The sequence below is a fragment of the Chroicocephalus ridibundus genome, chromosome 2, assembly GCF_963924245.1.
Source record: "Chroicocephalus ridibundus chromosome 2, bChrRid1.1, whole genome shotgun sequence".
NCBI classification, from domain to species: domain Eukaryota; kingdom Metazoa; phylum Chordata; class Aves; order Charadriiformes; family Laridae; genus Chroicocephalus; species Chroicocephalus ridibundus.
In genome coordinates this window covers 43,110,326-43,133,129 of record NC_086285.1, presented here as the reverse complement: position 1 = coordinate 43,133,129, position 22,804 = coordinate 43,110,326, and the positions used below count along the sequence as shown (strand labels likewise).

At 36.9% G+C, this 22,804-nt stretch overlaps 1 protein-coding gene across 4 annotated transcripts in view; it reads left to right on the top strand.

Moving 5' to 3' along the window:
- The window catches only part of TOP2B (DNA topoisomerase II beta), a 66,742-nt gene that overhangs the window by 1,218 nt on the left and 42,720 nt on the right, over positions 1–22,804 (top strand). For all 4 annotated transcript variants that reach the window (XM_063325206.1, XM_063325204.1, XM_063325205.1 and 1 more), the window contains exons 2-6: positions 17,004–17,177; positions 17,866–17,956; positions 19,963–20,026; positions 21,271–21,416; positions 22,202–22,299. In XM_063325206.1, the coding sequence (XP_063181276.1) occupies positions 17,004–17,177; positions 17,866–17,956; positions 19,963–20,026; positions 21,271–21,416; positions 22,202–22,299 (573 nt within the window). The remainder of the gene's footprint in view (positions 1–17,003; positions 17,178–17,865; positions 17,957–19,962; positions 20,027–21,270; positions 21,417–22,201; positions 22,300–22,804) is intronic.

The following is a 22,804-nucleotide window of genomic DNA, read 5'->3' as shown; positions in this document are numbered from 1 at the left end:
GCTTTCTATTGTATCTTAGAATTAAACTTCACTTTCTTCCAAAAGTTATAATTCTGTAACAGGGCCAAGAAAGGTTGTTTTTACTGCTTTTCATGAATTGGTCAGAAGTAACGAGATTTGAGAGAGTGCAGGTGATTACTCGAACTGGTGAAACATTTTGAGCCATTTTAAAGTCCTTTGAGAGTATTAGCCCCGACTCACAGTGCAGAGGGATGCTCTCCTCGTCTGTAGTAATAGTGGATGCTCTCTCGTGGTAAGACCTGAGGAAGGAGGAGCAAAGATGACCTGGAGGGGTCTGGTTCACCCAATCAATAACTTCTCTGCCTTTCTCTTGTGCAGTGTAGCATTCAAAAGAGGGTAACTTCTTTAAAGTTTAAGAAGAAGACAGTATACTATCTTGATAGATGGTGAGGTAGCTGCGTCTTTAATCAGATGCATGTGCTTTACAGAGTTAGGAACTTTTAAGAAGACTTCTTAAAGAGAATAAGAGCGAACTTGTTCTTCTGTTGTGTCTTTCTACATCTTTGAGCTGTTGGAGAAGAATGTGAATAGCATTATTGGGGTGAACAAATCCTATGTATTCTGATGACGGACTATTTATGTGGTTCTAATTACTGCATTCTATGTTGGTAACTTGCTCTTTCATTTTAAGAAGATTGCAGCATGGGAAGGTATATTAAAAAATGAGTAAGTTTCTGGGTGTGCCACTTGAAATTGTCTAAGATATGGGAACAGTCTAGAGAAGCTAAAATTATTCTCCTTTCCTTCCTGCAATACTATGTGATCTTTATCAACTGTGGTCTTTGGATAGCTCTTCAGAATTAAGGTTTTTACAGGCTAGGCTTGGACCAAGTAACTGAAAGTTTTGCAGCTTATATAGAAAACTGCAGAATGAAGTGTGAAAATCACAGAGTAGGCATTTTCTATGTAACATGTTCTTAAATGTAATGGGGATGAAAGTATGGTGAGTCAACAGTTTCCTACAACTGGAAGTAATCAAACTTTTCCTTCTCTAAAAACAGTAAAAATTAAAGTGTTTGTCATCTCAGAGTAGTTGTAGGGAAATAAATAGATTTTAGTTAAAACTGCATTTGCTTTTTTTTTTTCAGAAAACAGTTGGATGTTGTTTCTTTCTCTTGCATGCATTTTAAATGCTGAAGATAGGACTTCTGAGCTGGTTCCTAGAGCCAGACTTGTTCCATGTCAGCTGTAGAACACTGGCATACAAAAGAGTGATATTGTTGTGGCACTGAAATGGATGGGGCAGTGGCTAGCAATAGGTTTAGTGTGCCAGGCTGAAAGAAATGTTGGTTCAGATGGTGGTTTGTGAGTAGCTATCATATGCTGGCCTCTAGGATGAGAGATACAGAGCTAGGATCAGTAATAGTTTCAGCTGTCAGATTTTAATCTGCTTGCCATATATCTGCTGGATATGCAATTACGTGCTATTTGGTTGTAAGTTGTTTTGAAACTACCTTGACAATTTTAGGCTTTTTATTAGCATATTGAAACCACTAGGATGCTTACTTTCTGAGTAATGTATTTTGTATTGTTAGTGGTTTCTTTTTAAGACCATGAGCTAAATAATTGAAGGGTAACAGAAATAAGTCAAGTTCTAAAGATGAAGAAACATTTAAAACTTAGTGGGATATTAATTTAGGTTTCAAACTAGCAAATCCTATATATGTAACCTGGTGCTCACATTTTAGTAAAGAGTTGTGTGTGTAACTTCAGCTTTGGTTGTCATGTAAAAAGCCTGCTTGTTCGTAGGTTTAACTGACTAGGAAAGAATTACATGCAGTTATGAAAAAATAAGGTTTTTTGCATCTGAAGTCTGAACAGGGTCTTTCCTGCACCAAGGATCTGCCTACTGTTGGTGTATACTCAGCTTCATCCATTACTCTGATTTGGGAGCAGGGGCTTTTGGGCAGGAGCAAGACAGGAGTTCCCTCCTTCTGTCAGCATAGTGCTTGGAGGAAGAGTGTTGGGATGTGACAGGGTGCCCAAGAATTGTAGTATGTTACTGCTCTATTGTGAGTCTGTTCCTGTAATCTGTCAGGATTCTGCCTTCCTGAGGTACAAAACAGTTAAGCAAATATGACTAGCAATATGACCAAATCCTAATCAATTTTTCACCTTTTAGAAATAAGCATACTGTCCTAGAGGTGAACCAAGTGTCAATAGTTCTTCTTTATTCTTTTTATTAATGTTTATTACCGCTTTATTAATTTCAAAAGCAGGAGTAGGTGAAGTTCCTACCGCTGAATCTTCTAGACCTTTTTAGCTGCCTCTCTAGACCAGGTTAAAGCTCAGAATTAGGTTTCTCTTCTTTCCATTTCTTTGTCTGGATTAGGCCTTCTGTTTCTTAGCTGGCTGAAGCTAGGCCTAGAACACAGTTGTCATATATGTAACAGTTGTTATCTATACTGTTAGTTACTGTCTTATCTTTCTTCTGCTGTATTGTGGTGTCTGCAGGGGAGTGCGTTGGGGAATAAAAAAAAGACATTGTTGCCAAGTCTTGTTTCAGTGCTTCTCTCTGGCTTTTTATAAGCATCTATCTGTTGTTCTGTTGTTTTGCTATTATGTTGACCAGAGAACTGGGGGGTTTTGTGCCCTGCGTGCCCTCCCTTCCCCCCTCCCTCCCTCTTTTTTTTTTTTTTTTTTGCTGTTATACAATGGAAGGTAGGTCAGACCTCAAATAGGTGCCCCAGTATGTTAGTATTTACTTTTACTAAGCATAATGCATTTTGTAGGCTTTGGAGCTATGTAGCATACCAACAGTCAAGTGAAAGCAGCGTTCCCTCTTACTTTTGTTGAATTTATGATTCTGGTGTCCTTAAGGAAGCAGTGTTGCAAAGAGATGTGATGACTTTCCTGAGTATTCTAGTCCTAGAAGGAAATGTTTGTGGCTCAATTTGGCAAGTCAGACAATAGTTCTGAAGAGGGATTCATTAGATGTTATGGCATGCCTGTCAAAAGAAAATTGTTGCCTTCTCCATGCCACCATCCTGGTCCAGTCTTCTGCATGTTAGAGATCTGAATAATGTAGGGTCAAAGAAGTGACTGATATGATATCAGGTAGAGGGTTAGTGATGGAACAAGATCGGGGCTATCTCTTCGACTGCAGCTGAGCCAGTTTTGCAGCTTAATAACATGCACCTTCACCCTGTGTATTCTGAGCTGGGAAGAAAACTTGTTCTAGTATAGGTCAAAGAATACTGAATGCGTAGAAGTGGGGAGCTAAATTGTAATGAACTCTTAGGAAGAAAAGTATATTTTGGGGGGAGGATTGGTTTAAAAAAAAATACATGAGGGATTACTTTAGGTGTGTGGTGGGAAGGGTGTACATTCAAGCACGGGTCCTCTGTTAATGGTCTGTCTGTCTAGATTTGTGTGTGTGTATGTTTAATTTCTAAGCTACACATGCTGTATTAAAGAGTAAGTAAGGAGTTGCTTTATTTGGACAGATAAAGTAACCTTTCCAAATATAAGAGCATATAAGTAGTCTAAGGTAGGCATTTTAGATTTGAAAAAAAATAATCATTTAAATCTAGTACTTAATTTACATAGACTTTATTTTCCAGAATTAGATTTTTACCTTGCATGTAAACTGTCTTGCGTGTGTACATGCAAAAGAAGTCTTCCAATACATGTTTATATTTCAATTAATTAAAAGCAGCACATGCGATTCATAGCTGATGGATATGAGTGATTGCATGCCTGGGAGTGGGTTTTATGTATATTATAGATTATATAAAGAGAACTTGGAAATGAAAACTGGAACAGAAAACTTATTTTTCCTCAATTTACATGGTGAATTTCTTGCAAGTCACCCACAAAGAAAATATTATTCTGCACTATATAGGGGGTTTGAAAGTTTTAAAAAGCAGATTGAGCTATGTAGTTCTAAATGTGAAGAAGCCTGTTTTGAAAATTGTATGCTTGGAGACCTACATTGTTTCCTCTCAAGTGGTGTCCTCTCAAGTACATGTAGAGAAACCCAGATGTTTTGGAAGAATGTATTTTAATGCTAATATCCCAAATTAAAAGTGAGTTTAAAGTCAAGACATATAAAATGTTTTTACAGAACTTTGAAAATAAATACTAAAATTTAAAGTATAACTTAAGTTCAAGTGACCAATGAAGGTGTCAAGATTAAACAGACCAAATGTTCGTTGCTCTTATAAACACAGGAGAAAAGCATTCCTCAGAAGCAAAGTGATAGACCAGTTCTTAGTATTTTTTATTCAAACAATGTTTTCTTGCCATTTTCTTCAGGTAGTTCAGTAATGAGTAATCAAAAGGTTGATGTGAAAAGCAGGGAAAGATTCCTTCCCCCTAGTAAGTGAGGATCAGATCTGCTAGTTTTAAAACTTCAGTGTGATTGCAAATGCTTTCACTCTTATAATGTGAGTCCTTTTAAGTTGTGTTTTGAAGTGCGTATTGTTAAACTTTTTCTATGATATCAGCTCATCTAGCTTCATTTAATAAAGCTATTCTAAAATGCTGTCTGCATCTCAACACAATTTCAATTTACATTTAAATACAGTTTGTTACTGAAAGTAAATTAAAGTACAATTTTAATTTTTTATTTTGTTAAACTAATAAATCTGTGTATTTGTTACACTGCACATATCTAAGCAATTCTGTGGTTTTTTTCTGCAAGTGAGACAAAAGGACATTAGCAAAGTTAGTGTAAAGACTGCTTGAGTTAGAAGATGTTTGAAAGATTCAGATCTAAATATCAGATCTATATTTTTCTTTGGACATAATTTTAAAAACTGTCTTAAAGGAAAAAAAGGTGTAAAAGATCATTAAATTGCTTAATCTACTATGTGTGTTTTTCCTGATTTATGAGGTAGAATTGCAGTTGAGATATTAAGCAATCCTCCTTTCATGAAAGCTGTGTGTCTTGGAAGAGGTACTGATTTCTTTCACTATGGTGGTTGGTTGTTTTTTTTTTTTTTTTGAGTGAATGAGTGGGTCTGGTTAGACTGAGGCTTCCTGTTCCTTCTTTAAGACATTGAACAGTTGCAAGAAGTACAGGTGTATGAAAACCTGGACAAATGTCTGCCTTAGTGAGGTGCCAAAAACTCATACACTAGCTTTCTCAATCTGTAAAGGAATCTTCAAGGAGAGAGCAAGGAACAATATATTCTTGTCATGACAAAATTGCAGGAGCTATAAGATAACATTGAAAAGTTATTTTCTTGTAAATGAAAAGGAGCCGAGATAAAATAGAAAAAAAAAAAAAAAACAAAACAACCTCTTGCAACCAGATAACTTGATATGTAATGTTTCTATAAGAGCGGTTAGAATTCTGTAGTCAACTCCTAAGCAGAGCATCTTTACCTATGAGAAATTGGTAGCGTGAGCTTCACTGGAGATATTGGAAAGCAGCTATCCAATATCTGGTAGCTCTGGGGTATTTTGACTTTTTAGGGAAGATAGTGTAGTAGTGTATGAACATTTCAGTCTTGTGTTTATTCCCTTGGTAGTTGCATACCATGATATAAAGATACAAGAATGGCAAGGTGTCTAGGGAAAAATAACACCATCTTAGTTCTAGTGTATGGAGTCATTCAGGCTATTGCCTCTGTGCATCAACACAGACTTCTGTGTTGGCTGAGGTAATGTTTTCGTCATATGTTATTTAGTGATCCTAACTTAAAGTCTTTTCCACCACTGTTGTATTGCAGTATTGTCATGAAAACTTTGCAGTATTATGTCACAATCTTGGAGTAAAATGGAGGCAAGCTGCTCGGAGGACAGCAGTCACAAGAAGTGAGGCAGTTACTCTATTTTGTTATTAAGCAGACCTGGGAAAGAGTTTTTCTAAAATGCACAAATAAGAGACTGTATAGGCATGTGAGGAATCAGCAGGGGGGGTAGTTTCTTACCTGGTTAGCTGGTGGAGAGGGAGGGAGGTGGTCGAGATACTTGAGAGAAAGCAAACCTGAAGTTGTATCATGTTAACCTGCCCTTCCTGATACTAGTTAAATCTTTCAGTATATGCCATTTAGACTTTCTTCTTTGCCAGTTGAGTGATAAATATACACGTCAGGTAACAAAAAGATGATGAAAATGCTGAACCATTTAAAAATTAATCTCAAAATACATTTGAAAATATAAGTCTTTTATAAGGTACCTTTTACGGAGGGGTGAATTCTTCTGCCTGCCAAGATGTAATTCTTAAATTGCAAATTAATGGGTAGAGTTTTGGTGATCTTTGAGATTGACAGCTTTTTTAATGAGCAGTCCTGAAAGGCTTTTCATAATAACTTCTGTAGGAATGTTGTTGTCGAAGGATGAGTGGCTGAGGAAGGGGGAGTTCTGGAACAGGGCTCAGGCTTTTTTTGACTCGTTGCTTCCTCTGTTTTCCTCCTTCTGAATTGCTGTAGATGTCTGGAACACCAATTCTGTCTTCCTTTCTCATGGAGTTTACTACAGGATTGAGACTAGAATATGTAGTATATTTATGAGACTTATAAAACATTTCAATATTTGTAAAATCTCCAGAGGAACAGTAGATGTTGCATAGTAGGAGTTGAGCAATTAAACTTGAGCTACTTTTTTTTTTTTTAAAGAACACTGGATTCATATTTATGTTAATGTGGCAGAAAAGAATAAATTTTGAAAATATAGAATGCTAGAAAATGTGGCTGTGTTAGCATATAACACAGCCTTCTAATAATAAAAAAGCAGATGTGTATGTTATTGTGGAGCAAGCTGTGGTATTTGAGAGGAAGCAATGTGATCATTATTCATAAACTTTTTGAGTTTGTTCTATGTTTGAGATAGTTCTTAAAAAGAAAAAAAACTCATTGATTTCCTCTTATGTGGCACCTTGTGTTAAGTAAATATGTTGCTGTTGCTTTTCTTTTGAAGATTCTGGGAAGCAGACTTTTAATGGTTACTACTAATCATACTGTGTTCCTTTTTAGGCTACCATATAAGTTATGAAGTACAAAAAGCTCAAGGATCACAGTCAAGGTGTTTAGTATGTCAGTGCAAGGTAGATGTGAAGATAACGTGAAGGTACAGCTATAGTACTATACTGATAGTTGTTAAGTTTGTGAGAGTTCAAAAACTTAAGTCTATTGTACAGAGGAAAATCTCTTCCTCTTGAAGAGTGCAGTTGGATAAGTAACTTCCAAGTGATGTTTGGGCTCTCCTCTATCACTAATGTAGCGTGACTAGTAATCTTGAAGCTGACTAGAAAAGACTGGCCTTTGGGTGTTGTGTAGGATAAAATCTTCATGTGTGGGTTCAGTCACTGCTTCGTTGTATCGCAACTTGACTCCTGTTACATGTTACTATGCTAGTTAACATGAGCTGAAAAACTAGCCTGTTTGATTTGCTCTATGTATTCTCTTGCAGCATGAATGTCTTGAATGTTGTCTTACTCATGCCTGAAGCTTTTTCTGCAGTTATTTTCTACCATTCGTTTATTAGTCTGAAGACAGTTTGGCGGAGTAAAAATACCTTGTGGTACAATATGGATTCAGCTGGCCATAGAACCCATATGATCTAGAAGGAAAGATCACAGTGCTGTTCTAGGAATGTGGTATTTGATGTAGAGCCTGAATGGGTTTCAAAGATTTTGTTCGTCAGAAGGGCCTATCAGGTGGTGGTGTTCCCTTTCGAAGTAATGTTTTCAGTTGGGAAATGTAAATGGTGCTGAGAGTCTAGAATGCTTACGCAGCCCTCAAACTGGTGATGCAGTAAAGCATTAAAAAAGGCAAGGTTATGGGAAAAACCAGGTTATGAAGAGGTGCTGCCAGATGCTAATAACCTGGAGTTCTGATATTAGTACTATAACTTGATTTCTTGGCTGGCGGAAGGCTTGTGTATGAGTTGGCTGATGAAACAGTAGACCAAACAGGTTTGGTTGTTCAGTCATCAGCCAGCTTCATTCAGTGGTTCCAAGGATCGCAGTTCTAAGAATCTGTAGGAAAACTGTCTTAAGTTGTTTTAAATTTTAACATTAATAAATACCTTTTCCATGAGAGTGATTTCCGCGCCCCTCCCCGGCCCTTCCTTGTCTCTGAATTTTATCTGGAAAAACAGATTCTTAAAAGATTAATTTGTTACCAAAGCATCCGTACGTATACTTTTTTGATACTGGGTAAACGATATCAAAACTTAGTACTGGAATAGAACTTGGCAGGGGATAGACAACTGAAAAATTTCAGACCCTTAAAAAATTTAGCAGTAAAATTCAGTTAAATTGTCATCGTGCATGGGCAGATGTTAGACATTTGCTTTTAAAGAAAATAGTAAAGATCAGGATCTGAAGGTACTGCTGATTGTATCCAAATCTGTGCAAAAGAAAACAGAACTGTTGCTCTAGTAACTTAATATAAATGTAAATGAATTCATATTTAAAACTATATGTAATTTTCTGGTCACAAGTAATTATAGTGAGCTTACATACTTGCACAAGAGTGGTATTCTTCACTTTTCAAAACTCTTGTGGAGAAAGCAAATCCCTAAATTTTCATTAAAGTCTACTGTGCTACTATATTGTGCATTAATAATCCTAAAATAAGGATGATGCCTTTATTTTGTTTATCTATTTAATAGGAAGATGAAGCTATGTAATTCAAAGAATGTAATTTCATGGTGCAGCTAAGCAATCTAATGATATCTGCTGAAAAGTGTGGTGTTTTTTAATGTTATCCTCCTAGCTGTATGTTTCTGTTCTTTTTGTTGCACCAGTACTTGTCTGATTCTCTAGCAATCTTGTTCAGGAAAATGAACCAGCGGACAACTGATCACTTCTGGTTGATGAAAAACGGGGGGAGGGTTCTGTTTGCTCCTTGAACTGGTTTGATTCCACTATATGGAGTGGAGAAGCAGTGGAGGAGGGAAGACGGAAGGGATTTTTCCCTTTTGGCAGCAATTGACTTTTGCATTTTCCTGTAACGGGGAAATTTGACCGTCCTCAAGTTATTCTATAACTGAATCATCATAAAAAAAACTCTATGTGATGTGATGCTTTCAGAGACCAGAGCAAATTGTCCAAACCAGGAGATAAAAAATTTAGGAATTTAAAATAAACATGCTAGTCTCACTGGAGTGAGACTGGTTCTGGGTGAGTTTACTGGGAACTCCTTCCTACAATCAGCTTTGCGGAGGATACGATGGAGAGATTTAGTTCATGCCACTAATGGTATGCAAAGGTCTATGGAAATTTGCTGTGGTAACAGGGAACTGTTACTTTTGTGTGTTTTCATCTTGGCAGGAGAGCCAAACCATTTGTTAAACACAGTAGGAGAGTGGTTTATTTTGAAACTCCCTCCAGTTTTGTTTTCATGGTGGGAGGTATTCTCAGCCAGAGGTTTTTTTGGGAAGATTGCAAAATATTTAGGTAACAATGTATTTCGTCATCTATTTTTCTAAGGCAAGAAGAGGCCATTATGATCCAATATATAACGCCACACTACAATCGAGTGCATGTTATCAATAGAACTACTGAATAATTACCATATCGCACCTAGAACTTCTTTGAGGTATAGCATACCTTCCTCAGAAGAGGCAGTTTGTTTTGAACTGTAAGTGGTAGAAAATCTACCACATCCCTGGATTTCATTGCTTAATTAGCCTCCCTGGGTTTTACAGCTTAATTACACTCAAAATTTACTCTCTTGTCCCACTAAATGTGCTTATCCTACAGTTTATTTAAGGGAATGTAGGACACATGGCATATGTGTTTCTGAATTCTTATGTCCCAGGGCTGCATTTGTCTTTCAGGAGAACAATTGTTGCATGTAATAGTTGTAGGAGGTTAAGGCAGAAAAGACAAAGCCAAAGTGAAGGTAACTTCTTGTTCACATACTGATGTCTCTTCTCCATCAGACAAGCCTAAATGAACAATCTAGAGAATAAGCCCTTTTTTGCCACCTAAAATGGGGAATAAATGGGCAGACTAAAGAAAAATGGATTAATTTTTTTGTTTGTTTTGTTGTTTCGGGGGTTCATTTGTTTTTTGTGTTTTCGTTTTTTTTTTTTTTTTTTTTTTCAGAATCATAGAATCATTTGTTGGAGCCTGTTGGAATGGGTCCAGCGGAGGGCCACGAAGATGATCAGAGGGTTGGAGCACCTATGCTATGAGGACAGGCTGGGAGAGTTGGGGCTGTTCAGCCTGGAGAAGAGAAGGCTCTGAGGAGACCTTATAGTGGCCTTCCAGTACCTAAAGGGGGCCTACAGAAAGGAATGGGAGGGACACTTTATTGGGGAGTGTAATGACAGGACATGGGGTAACAGCCTCAGACTGAGAGAGGGTAAATGTAGATTGGGTATCAGTAAGAAATTCTTTACTGTGAGGGTGGTAAGGCACTGGAACAGATTGCCCAGGGAAGTTGTAGATGCCCCATCCCTGGAGGTGTTCAAGGCCAGGCTGGATGGAGCTTTGAGCAGCCTGGTCTAGTGGGAGGTGTCCCTGCCCATGGCAGGGGGGTTGGAACTAGATGATCTTTAATGTCCCTTCCAACCCGAACCATTCTGTGATTTAAGTTGGAAAAGACCTTTAAGATCATCAAATCCAACTGTTAATGTAGCACTGCCAAGTCCGCCACTAAATCATGTCCCTCAGGCAGCCTGTTCCAATGCTTGACAACCCTTTCAGCGAGGAAATTTTTTTTAATGCTCAATCTAAACCTGCCCTGGTGCAATTTCAGGCTGTTTCCTCGTGTCCTATCACTTGTTACTCGGGAGAAGAGACCCACCCCCACCTCTCTGCAGCCTCTTTTCAGGTAGTTGTAGAAAGCGATAAGGTCTCCCCTCAGCCTCTTTTTCTTCAGGCTAAACATCCCTAGTTCCCTCAGCTGCTCCTCATCAGACATGCTCTAAAACCTTCACCAGCTTCATTGCCCTTCTCTGTACATGCTTCACCACCTCAGTGTCTGTCTTGTAGTGAGGAACCCAAAAGCGAACACAGTATTTGAGGTGTGGCCTCACCAGTGCCAAGTACAGGGGTACCATCACTTCCCTAGTCCTGCTGGCCACCTATTCCTGATACAGGCCAGGATGCTCTTGGCCTTCTTGGCCACCTGGGCACACTGCTGGCTCATATTCAGCCAGCTGTTGACCAATACCCCCAGGTCCTCTTCTACTGGGCAGCTTTCCAGCCACACTTCCCCAAGCCTGTAGCGCTGCACAGGGTTGTTGTGACCCAAGTGCAGGACCCAGCTTGGCCTTGTTGAACCTCATACAGTTGTCCTCAGTCCATCGATCCAGCCTGTCCAGATCCCTCTGTGCAGTCTTCCTTCCCTTAAGCAGATCAACACTCCTGCCCAACTCAATGTCATCTGCAGACTTACAGAGGGTGCACTCGATCCTCTTGTCTAGATCATTGATAAAGATATTAAACAGAACTGTCCCCAATACTGAGCCCTGGGAAACACCGCTTGTGACTGGCCGCCAACTGGATTGAACTCTGTTTACCACAGCTCTTCGGGCTCAGCCATCCAGTCAGTTTTTCATGCAGCAAAGAGTACACCCATCCAAGCCGTGAACAGCCAGTTTCTCCAAGTGAATGCTGTGGGAAACAGTGTCAAAGGTTTACTAAAGTCCAGGTAGACAAACGACATCCACAGCCTTTCCCTCATCCACTAAGCCGGTCACCTTGTCATAGAAGATCAGGTTAGTGTTTTTTGGAGATAGTTTACACTGTGGATGAGAAGATGACAGTGACAAACACAGGATTTAAGCCTGTGTAAGTAGGGAGAGACGTTAACATTTTTCAGAATTTTCAACTTCTTGCAAAAGTGTGAAATTCATCTACTTAAATAAAAGTAAAGCTCCCACTTAAAATAAGGAGTCAACCTAAAGATCTATATTCAAGTTACGTCAACATTGAAACTAGTGATGAAACCTATGTTCTTTGTGGTAGCTTTACATTTTATTGTCTGTTTAGATCGGAGTGTTTTTTCTCTGGGGCTGCCAAACTTTCCCTATCAAATGTGTATTAAGATTCAGTGTGTTGATGTACAGCTGTTTGCAGCATAAGTAACCAAACTCAGCACAGTGACTCAACACGATTTCGAAACACAAGGGGAGACTACATGACCCATTTTTCATCAAAAACAGGCAATAGAAGTCTCTGACGTAATACGGATGTCATACATGCTCTGTTATATGTAGAAATGTCAATGGAGGAGACTGTAAAAAGAAAAAAAAAAGCAAACAGTGAAGAAAGACGATGCTAAAAACAAATATGCGAGTTTTTAGGTTGAAGGTAGACAGTAAAAGTCTTGTTGCCAAACTGGCATCTGTTAAAGGCTACTTGGGTTTTGACTCTTGAGATTGCAAAAGGGAAGAAAGACTATAAGTTTCACACAGTACTAGGTAAATTTATAGCAAAAACAAGTCTCAAAGAGAAACTCTGCAATCATACTGGAGAAAGCAGTTACTGTAATAAAACATGGTTGTGATAGCATACGCAGTAGTCTTCATGTAGTAAACTGTGCAGAAACTGCTATCAACTGAGAATCAGTATGTTTTTTCCATACAGTTACCACTGTGCTGTGTTTGTTAAGAGTGTTTAAGATGCTTGTTACATCTGAGTCACTGTATGAAGTGTAACTGCATGTCTACAAAGAAGGATGCACAGTGCAAAAAATTCTAGCATTCCAAACTTCTTAAGGATGGTCATCTTGCTGATTTACATGTATGTGGATGTGTATATTTGTCATCAGTCTGGAGGGTTAGAAAGTCTGAAAGACTACCAAGAAACTGCAAAGTCTTGGATGTCATGAGAATGGTGGGAAAGTCAGACTCTGTGTCTGGAAAAAAAAAATAAAAATTAAAAATTGGCAACATTAAGACTGCAAAGCAGACCCTGAAAATTGGGTAACCTGTTAACAAACAAACAAAACCCAGACTTACTGTGAAGCAGAAGACTTAAGCCCGTTGTGACTCTTGGTTAATTCTCTTTAGGGGGTTTGCTCATGAAACAACAGCTGGTGCTGTTTTGAGAAGTGTTATTGGAGCTCTAACAATATGAAGATCTTTCATATGGGACAGAATACAAAAGGCATTCTTGAGACAATTCCAAAATATACAGAAGAGATTGTCAGTTTAACAACACTGCAGTTTAGTGCTTGCTCAGTTTAACCAAAAAAAAAAAAAAAAAAGACGACAGGGAGGGCTTTCCTGCTACATTTACTTGCCTTTTAAGTAGTAGAAACTCAGCAGATGAAAGCACTTTTCAATGGTGTTTTTTTTTTTTTTTTTTAAGATGTCAAGGAAAACACATAATGGAAAGACTGTGGAGGATGTTTCTGTCCATAGATCTGTGGATTTGGGATGAGTTCTAAATGTCACTTGAACTCTATTGAACTCTAAAAATGCACATTCAAGATGGAGATGCAGGGATTCAGAGTTGGTCTTCTGTTTCAGAGTACAGCACAGCCCAAGAGGCTTGGTCTGGAAACTGCAGTTCTGCACACTTCTTATGCTTGCATGCCTGCATAATAACATTAGTTTATGTAGTTGAATAGCTTCTGGTTTTTGTTTTTATGCTTGTCTTTCAATAGTGTGTAAGTTAACTTCTGAATGTTTATGACATGTATTTTTGTCATACAGAACATATACTGTACTTGGAGGATTGTACAAATAAAATCTGTCGTGTTCTATGACAATGGAACTTCAACATTTAAGTAGAGCATACTGAAAATGTGTTTGTGTTGTCTTAGTAAAAACTATAGAATTAAAGTTCTTTAAGACTACTTTTTTCCCTTTTTTTTTAAATAGTAATACCCCCTGACCAAGAAGAAAAAAATATTATGCTGATCCTTTGTGGTCCCTCTCCCTCCCCGCCCCCCCCCCCCCCCAATAATACATAATCAGGTTCTCATTAGTGTGTTATGAAAGGTAATAGACATAGCTGTCACAGGGAGTAAAGTAACAGAAGATCCTTACTACTCCTGGGTTAAAGCGAACTGTTCCCCAAGAAGCGACACTTGTGCAGGACTAGCTCTTTTTAGGCAGCAAAGTTTATCTAGGTGTAATCTTTAGTCTCTGTCAACATGAAAACAATCTGGCAGTGGCATCTCAACAGAAGTAGTTTTGATACTCTATATATTTCCTACTGTTAAGTTGGAAAGTATAATCTCCTCCAGGTTGTCAGTAAGACTTTAACTGGAAAACAGAAATGCGTTTCCCAGTGTTGTATTAAAGGCAATGGCTTGTAGGAAACCCTTCCCAATAATTCTATTCTGTAGGAATTTTTCACAATCCCGAGGCACTCATTCAGTCACAATAAAATGGACTTTTTCTAATATACTGACTTCTGCAAACATGTTGTGGGACAAGTAGGGCTAGTGGAGCTAGGAAAATTGTAGCCTGGATTTATTAGGCTAAGATTTGATTCTTATTCCGTGTTAGTGAGTTGTTAGATGCATGGTTAGACTCTAGTCCTCAGAGGCTGTAGAAGTAGAAGCAGTTTAGAGAGCTGTCTCAGAACAGTCATAAGAATACAATAGTGATGTACATGACAACTGAAGAATTGGCATGTGATAACTGCCCATCATATACTTCACCAACTGTAAAAACCTCTTGAAACCTAAGGAACAAATAGAAGAGAACCTAAGATTGACCAAGATTCTGGTGGTCTTTACATCTTTAATTCTTTTGCTTTCTATGAGTTGCGTTTCCTCTTTTCCCTTCTTTCAGTACTCACTTCAACTGAGAAATCTCTCCCCTTTAGAACAAGTGAACATAGTAGAACAGTGCTAACAGAGCTATGGAACCCAGTAAGTGAGCAAAGAGTGACTCCTATGAGGTATGATATCAAAGATGATCATAAAATAAAGCCAGTAAGGTGAGAAGTTTTTTCTTAAAAATATTAATGTATCCATGCAGTGAAGCTCACTGGGAGCCTGGATATCATTCACAGAACTACTTCAATGAAATAAAATTTATGTTACAATTATTGTCAATGCTTCTTTAGTAACAATTTCATTCCTTCTCTTCCATATATCAGTTTAGTATATACATTTGCAAAGTTTCTTTTCTGCTTACTTAGCTGATCCACGGCTAATCTTTTTAGGGGGGGGTGGTGGGGTTGTCACAGTTTAAGACCAGATGACAGTGTGGAGACTAAATTAACTTGGACACCAAAACACTTTAATCACACGTGCGTGTGATCTTGCAACTTCCCTGTTTGGCGGGAGATGTGATGTTCTCCAGAAGAAAAGTTATGAGAGTTAGTGTTGTGGTTCCAGCTCTGCTGCGTGTAATCTTGGTGCAGGATTGTGGGGTCCCCAGGGTTCTTTCCCCCTCTTATTTTGGATGTTGTCAGTTACAGGACTGGGTAATAGAGAATATTTGATTCTCATTTGCCCTCTTTAGGTTTACTCAGGGCCAAATAATTGGCTGTTGTCATCACTGGTGCACACAGTCTGCTTGTCTTAAAGGTTCTCAAAGTACGTGTTTCATAGCATTTTTGTAAATAAACTAAAAAAATGTGGTCTCTAAATCTGGAAGAGAAAGGTAATTTCCCTTGTTCTGCATAGAATGAAATGCTTTATTCCTGTGCCTGTTAAGGCGGGGGGAAGCATCAAACCTTAAAGAGAGTGTAAGCTGGAGAAGACAAATTGGAATAATATGGGGAGAATTGTCCTTGTTAATTTTATGATATAGGTTGGTGTTGGGCCTTTTTGAATCTGCTGAAGTTGTTTGAGTGAGGTCCGTATCCTTTGCTGCTTGTTGCTATGTGCTTATATGCTTTCTTACCCTTTCCTTTCAGTGCTATCTGAGGCTGCAACAAAGGCTAAGTTGAGAGAGAACTGATGATACTTTCTGGCTGAGAAATTTATATGGCGATTGGTTAATCCAGGATTGGAATTTAGCCTATATTTACTTTATACAGAGATTTACTGGGAACAGCTAAATGGGAGCAAATGGATTTTGTCATCATTGTTTGTCTGTTGATGGTTTTTACTGGCCAAGTAGCACCTGCTTCAAAGTTGGTAAACCCCCTGTAAGAGAGGGAGGCTATTTCAGGTATCAGGCAAGTGGTGACAATTTTTTTTCTGTTTTATTTGCTATCCAGGCCAATAAATATGTAAGTTCAAGTCATGTTAATTGGTTCTTTTAAGTTAATTCCTATTTGTAAGTAAGAATGTATACTGTAAAATGTTATACCTAGTCTCTTGGTAGATATGCTCTTAATGTCTCAGAATGGGCCTTTTCTACATTTGGTTGCTATGAGAGATTTTAACTTTTCCTTTTGTGTGGTTTTAGTTCAATGGGAAGGAGGTATTTATCAGGAAAATTTGTTGAAAGGTGCACCAAATCCCTGTATCCTCCCTCGAAAAGTGGATTTGCTTTCTGTTGCACTGCTTGATCTTCCAGCTGAGACACTCTTCATCATCTGCAGCTACATTAGGCTTAAATTCTGTTTAAATTCCAACATTAGCCTACGTGATTCTCTTTTTTTACAGTCCTTGGCTTATATAATCATAAAGCATTTTAAACTGGGACTGTATGAGGTTTAATTGCTTCTATTAAATAGAGAATGTAAATTATGGCAATTCAGAAGCCATAGGAGAGTCATTACAGTGTTTCTTAAGTCCCATTGAATGAATTGTCCAAACTAAAATGTGAAAGAGTAGTTTTACTCTTGTTATTCAGAACAGTATTCAGTGGCTTGAATTCAAATGCTTAAGCACAAAATAGGTATTATAAATACTTGAGGAAGTGTATGTCTTTTGTAATATATTATTGTGAATCCCTGTTTAGTGATTTCTGTTTAATATACTGTTTGGTAAATCACTGAAGTTTGAATATGTGACAATTTGTTAAGAAACTGTCACGTGATCTGTTGAATTTTCTCTGTTGAGAGGATAGCTTGATCTTAGTACATCTGGAAACGTAACATTTAAATTACATGACAAGTTTTGATTGTAATTTAAATCTCTATCAGGTTTTGTTTATATCTTGAGAGTGACAGATTGAATGAATGAGGTTGATTGTTGGTGTGGTTCTTTTTTTAGACATTATTTGATAATCAGATCAATGCTTCAAAAAAGGAAGACTCAGAAAGCATTAATAAAAATGACACTTCAAAGAAGATGTCTGTTGAGCGAGTTTATCAGAAGAAGACTCAGCTTGAGCACATCCTCCTCCGTCCAGATACCTATATTGGGTCAGTTGAACCGTTAACTCAGGTAAGCATCACTAAGTTTACAGTCTTAATAGTTTTTGTTGGTTTAATAGGGAAATGACTATTCTGCTTAAATATGCAAATCTCAACTTTTTCTGAGTATTCTGAATTATTGTGCTAAAACTGTGGTTGTGTTGATGTATGCATGCGTAGGAAGGGGTCAAGAGAAGACTTTTTAAAGCAGTGCTTGGTTCACCTGAAAAAACATGCTCAGAAAATGTTCAGTCAAAACATAAACATACACCAGTGTGTGTAAATACATCAGTATGTGTGTATGTGTGTGTGTTTACAAACATGCCTATATGCACACAAATATATACACATATTTGTAGGTAGCATTTGCTCTAGGTCCAAAAGTGCCTTGCTCTGTTTGTTTAGTTAGAGAACAGAGAATTTAAGCCTCCTGCTGGCACAGTTTTCAGCTGTTTTTATGAAGTTGCAAATTGCTTCGAACTTCACTGTCTATATATTGTTGGAGTTCCCCACCAAGCAGAAAATAATGGATTTTCGTTATGGAAGTCTTTGTGGGTACAGTTGTAATTTTTGACAGACTTCTGCTTCTACTTTTTTCTCCTATGGCAGCAGCAATCAGATTGGAAGAGTAAAGTTTCTGAAGTAAATAGATCTTATAGAATCATAGACTGGTTTACCAAGACAAGTAAATATTTTTATTTTATTTTGTTTACATGTAGCTAATGTGGGTTTATGATGAAGATGTAGGAATGAATTGCAGAGAAGTTACCTTTGTTCCAGGCTTGTACAAGATCTTTGATGAAATCCTTGGTAAGTGTTTTTAACAGTAATATTGCTTTAGCATTGTGGAGTATGTATTTTTCCGAGAGCTCTCAAAGCACATTAATTTGTATCTAGGTTTACATCACAGACTTAAGAGTGCCACTAAGCTGCAGCGCATGAAAATTCCAGCACTACAGAACAGTTTAAAGAGGGAAGAGTGTTTTCAGTTGATCTTGTAAGACAGTGTAAATATTTGTTACTGAATGTCCAAACTAGATCATTCTTTATGATTAATATTGTTGCAAGATTTTTAATCTGCAAAATTGATCAGGGCCACAGTTTTAAGTCACATTTGAAAGAACATTATTCTTCTGAAAGAAGACAAGTGAAAGTTTTCTAAGTGTTAACTTAAATCATCATCTCGTGAATCATTAAAACTACTATACAGAATGATAGTGGTGGTGATGGTGATTCTTACATGGATTGTTTCTAGACTTCAGACAGTTTTAAAATAAATAAGTATCATACTGCTATTTAAAAGCACAGTGACTGAGGCACAAACAAATAATTTTTAGAAAATTCTGTAGTAAGTCCCTGAGTCACTATGACTTTACTAGTTTATGATATTCTCTTGGTGACAGGCACACATTGAAGACTAACCAACAGTAGAGGTGTGCAACATCTGAAGCATGCTGTCTGCTGAACGGATATTTTGTGCTAATTGGCCTGAATTCTTGGGCTAATCAGTTTTTATGAAGTTATGTTGTAAAGATTGGTGGGATTACATTGTAAACTAAATAATGCTCTATTGAGGTCGATGAAAATTTTATCATGACCTTCATTGGGTTCAGCGCTTACCCACACCTCTGTAATCATCCTTTACAGCTTTGCTGTCTTGGAGGCAATAAAGACTTTATCTTGGCCAGGTGGAAAAGAAGGATTTTTTATTTTTGTTTTTTACTCATTACTGAGAAATATAGCAATGAAAATCTTTTGTCACCTCATTTTTGAGTGCTGCCTTTATGGGCTTTTCACGGGAAGGAGTCACTTTGATCTTGTCCCATTAAAAAGGAAGATCATTATCATAGTACTGTATGGCTTATTGCTTCTTTATGTAGCACTGATAAGTGCTCCACAGAGTGTGGTTTGAGAGCTAGGGGTCAGTGTAATAACATTACGAAAATTGGACATTGTAGCTCTGCATACTTTTTAATGAAACTGCACTTAATAATTTTAGCAAAAGCACCTCAAAATATCTGATCTTATATTGAGATCCTTATGATCTATTAAGATATTTTAATGGATTTATCTTCATGTCCTTTAGTGTTTTGGGGGTTTATTTTGATGATGAGACAAATACTGAAAATGATTGTAATGTGTTTTTGTGGTTAATGGCCATAGTCATATTTCTGATTTCTGTTGTTTGTGCAGAGTGCAGTGCAGTTTAATTAAATTCTGATCAAATGTCAACTTCCAGTTATGCTTCTTTTGCTCCAAAAATGTGTAAACTGTTTAGGAACTAACTTAAAACTGTTATAAGTCTCACAGGCTCTTTAGAGGTAACTTTTGCTGCAATCACAACACACCTTAGTGGATGTGACTTTTTTCAGGATTGGGTTTCAGTGGTAAAAGGATGTGTCAACTGATCTGGTGATGCATATAATTTCCTAATTTTTTTTAACATGCACAGTGTGATATGTTTATAATAAATATCCAAAGAAGTGCAGCAACATAAGAATGAAGTGCTCAGTATGTTAAGAACAGCTATGAGAACAGGCTCACAAAATGCAATTCTATATTTATTTCTAAGATAATCTAACTGCTAGAAATACAGTCAGTAATTATAAGAAGGTTGAAAAATACTTGCTTGCCGTTACTTGGTCATATTTATAGACCTCAGTAATAAGATACAGAATATGCAAAAAGATAGCAGATTAAGAAATACCTGGACCGTTGTAACTTGTGGTGGAATATATATATAAAATCACTTTTACAGATCAAGTAATTAATTATTACTTCTAGAAAGTGTTAATTTGTACTACTTTATTTCATAGTAAACGCTGCTGACAATAAGCAGAGGGACAAGAACATGACTTGTATTAAAATATCCATTGATCCGTAAGTAAAAGCATGTTTTCATTTACTTTCCCTGCCAGTGCTACTGTAGTTCAGATTTGTACAAGTAATTTTACTAAATGAAATTGGATTTTTTAAAAACAAAGTAATACTTTTGGAATTATTTACATTAGCTTAATATTTTAAGATGAAAATGTGACAAAAAAGTATTACCATTCTGAATTTATAATAATTTGCTTTCCTACACTACTCATTAATGTTGCTTGAATGAAACTTAAAAGCAGAAGATATAAAATTAATGATTAGATGAAAGCTTGGCAGTACCTAACTATAGCCAGCTAGGTTACTCATAAATCATAAATACCAACCTTGAGGTTTTGTAACATAATTTTGCACCTCTTGAACTTCTATGTTAACTCCCTTAGCATTAGGATGAGGTTATGTTTGAATTAGTCAACTATGTCACACTGAAACTGCAGATTGCAAATATATCATTACTACTGTTTTTCAAAATTGAATACTTAAAGAGATATTTCCTAATGAGAAGTACAGTAGTTAAACAGATGTTGTTTGGGTTCCTTTGGTAGTACCTATTCAGTGAATAATAAATGTTTTAGAGACCTAATTTTTACACCTAATCTTTAGGATAAATATGCTGAGAAGTCATTTTTCTGCAAGTTTTGAGTGCATTATCCGTTATCTGTAGACCAAATTGTTTTTATCATGGAGTGGGATGGAAATGGTAGTATAAATCTGCCTGACCTTTCATGATTTTGAACTCTATAATACTCTGAAATGAAAATTCTGTATGAGAGCTGCAAATATTAACAGTGACAGATGTTGATGGATTTTGGCATTGATACATAAAGTAAGTTGCAATGTTTACAACAACTGTGAAATAACAGTTTTAAACAGATGATAACTTGGCTGTGTCTGTCTGGACTTCAATGAAACCTAAAAAGCTAAATCTCTAACTTAAGTGTAATTCTGTCACTAAACTTCAGGATTCTGCTGCAGATCATGTTCATAGTGAAAGCTCTTCAAGCAAATTTTTGGGGGTTAATGTTGTCATATGATATACCGTCATGTATGGGCAATTATGCTCCTTCTAAGTCACCTACTAAGCACAAAGAAGTGGGTTTTTTAATTAAAATTGATAGAGCTGCGAATAAAAATTTTAAGAATATGGTCTTTTATTGTATTTTATGTAGTTATTTAAACAGGCAAAACGTGTGCAGGAGTCTGTCTTCAAGATTAATTGGCTTAATGTCTTCACTATTTTATAGGGAATCAAACATTATCAGCATATGGAATAATGGAAAGGGTATACCAGTTGTGGAGCACAAAGTAGAAAAAGTATACGTACCTGCTTTAATCTTTGGGCAGCTGCTAACATCCAGCAACTACGATGATGATGAGAAAAAAGTTACAGGCAAGACTATTTAACATGCTTTGTTTTATTTAATTAAGCCATTGTTTGCTTTTCAATATGCTTTCTCTTCTAACTTTTTCTATTCTGTTTCATAATCGATGATGACTTAGTCACCATTACTATAGCAGTCTGTTAGAGTAAAATGACTTAACGAGAAAAATCTTACTTTTTCTTATTTAACATCAGTGTTTACAGAGAACTTTACTTTTACATCTTTAATGTCAGTACTCATTATTCAGTAACAAACAATATTTTCGTATTTTAATGCATGTATTGTTATGCAAGCATTTAAACATTTATGCTCTCGAAATGAAGGGGAAAAATAAATTTAATAAATTAGGATATGATTTACTATCCCAAACCGTAAAGTAAACCTAATTTAGATCATGAATGAAAGTTAGTTTTGTTCTATCCTACCCCATATGTTTTGCCCATATTATGATGTGTGGTTGCAGAGTGATTTAGATCTGATCCTGACCTAGTTTTCAGCTAGATCAGGGTGTTGAGGTCACTTGCCTTTCAGTAAGCAACTGGTACATCAAAATAAGGGAGACAATGGGAGCATCCTGGCCTTGGGGGGAGGAGCAAACTGTTCCTTTTAGAGGTAGAAGCAGTTGCACTAAATTGAAGGTAGTGTGAAACCCCATCTCTGTCATCCTTTGATAGCTGTTGACATGTGGCCAAACTTTTGTCTCCTATAGGAACATTTTACTTCATTGTCATACTCTCTGTATATCATAAATATGGTTCTCCTGTAAAAAACTTAATATGTGTTGTTCTTTCAGGTGGACGCAATGGCTATGGTGCAAAACTTTGTAACATATTTAGTACAAAGTTTACAGTTGAAACCGCTTGCAAGGAATACAAACACAGCTTTAAGCAGGTATAGAAATTATCTCAACTTTTTTCCCTTGTCTTTGTTGTAATTATAAATTTAAAATTTAATACATTTTCTATATTTCATGAAATTGATCTTTTGACATTCAAATGCATGAGTAGAGTTTGCAGGCTAGGTAGTTCAGTCAGTAAAATTGGTACTTCTGCGTATTAGAATTTGGGTTTTTTTGGGAAGTAACACTTTTCTTGGGAGTATTAAGTGACTAAAAATGATAAACAATTTTTTTCTGTTAAAACTAAAATATATTCATGTACTTGGTCTTATATATGTGCCCGTGTTCTTAAACAGGGAGCAATACCAAGACTCCTGAGTCAAGTCTGAGCAAGTTGGTTTGTCAAGAAGCATGCTTTGTTACACTGCACAGCCACAAAGATGCTATCTCAGAGACTACTGAGTCTCTGCACACGGAATAATAAGCCTCTCTCTAGAAATGTGTAGTAGATTGAAAGCATTAAACTGATGGCAATAAGGACTGTTTAGCTAGCTCACT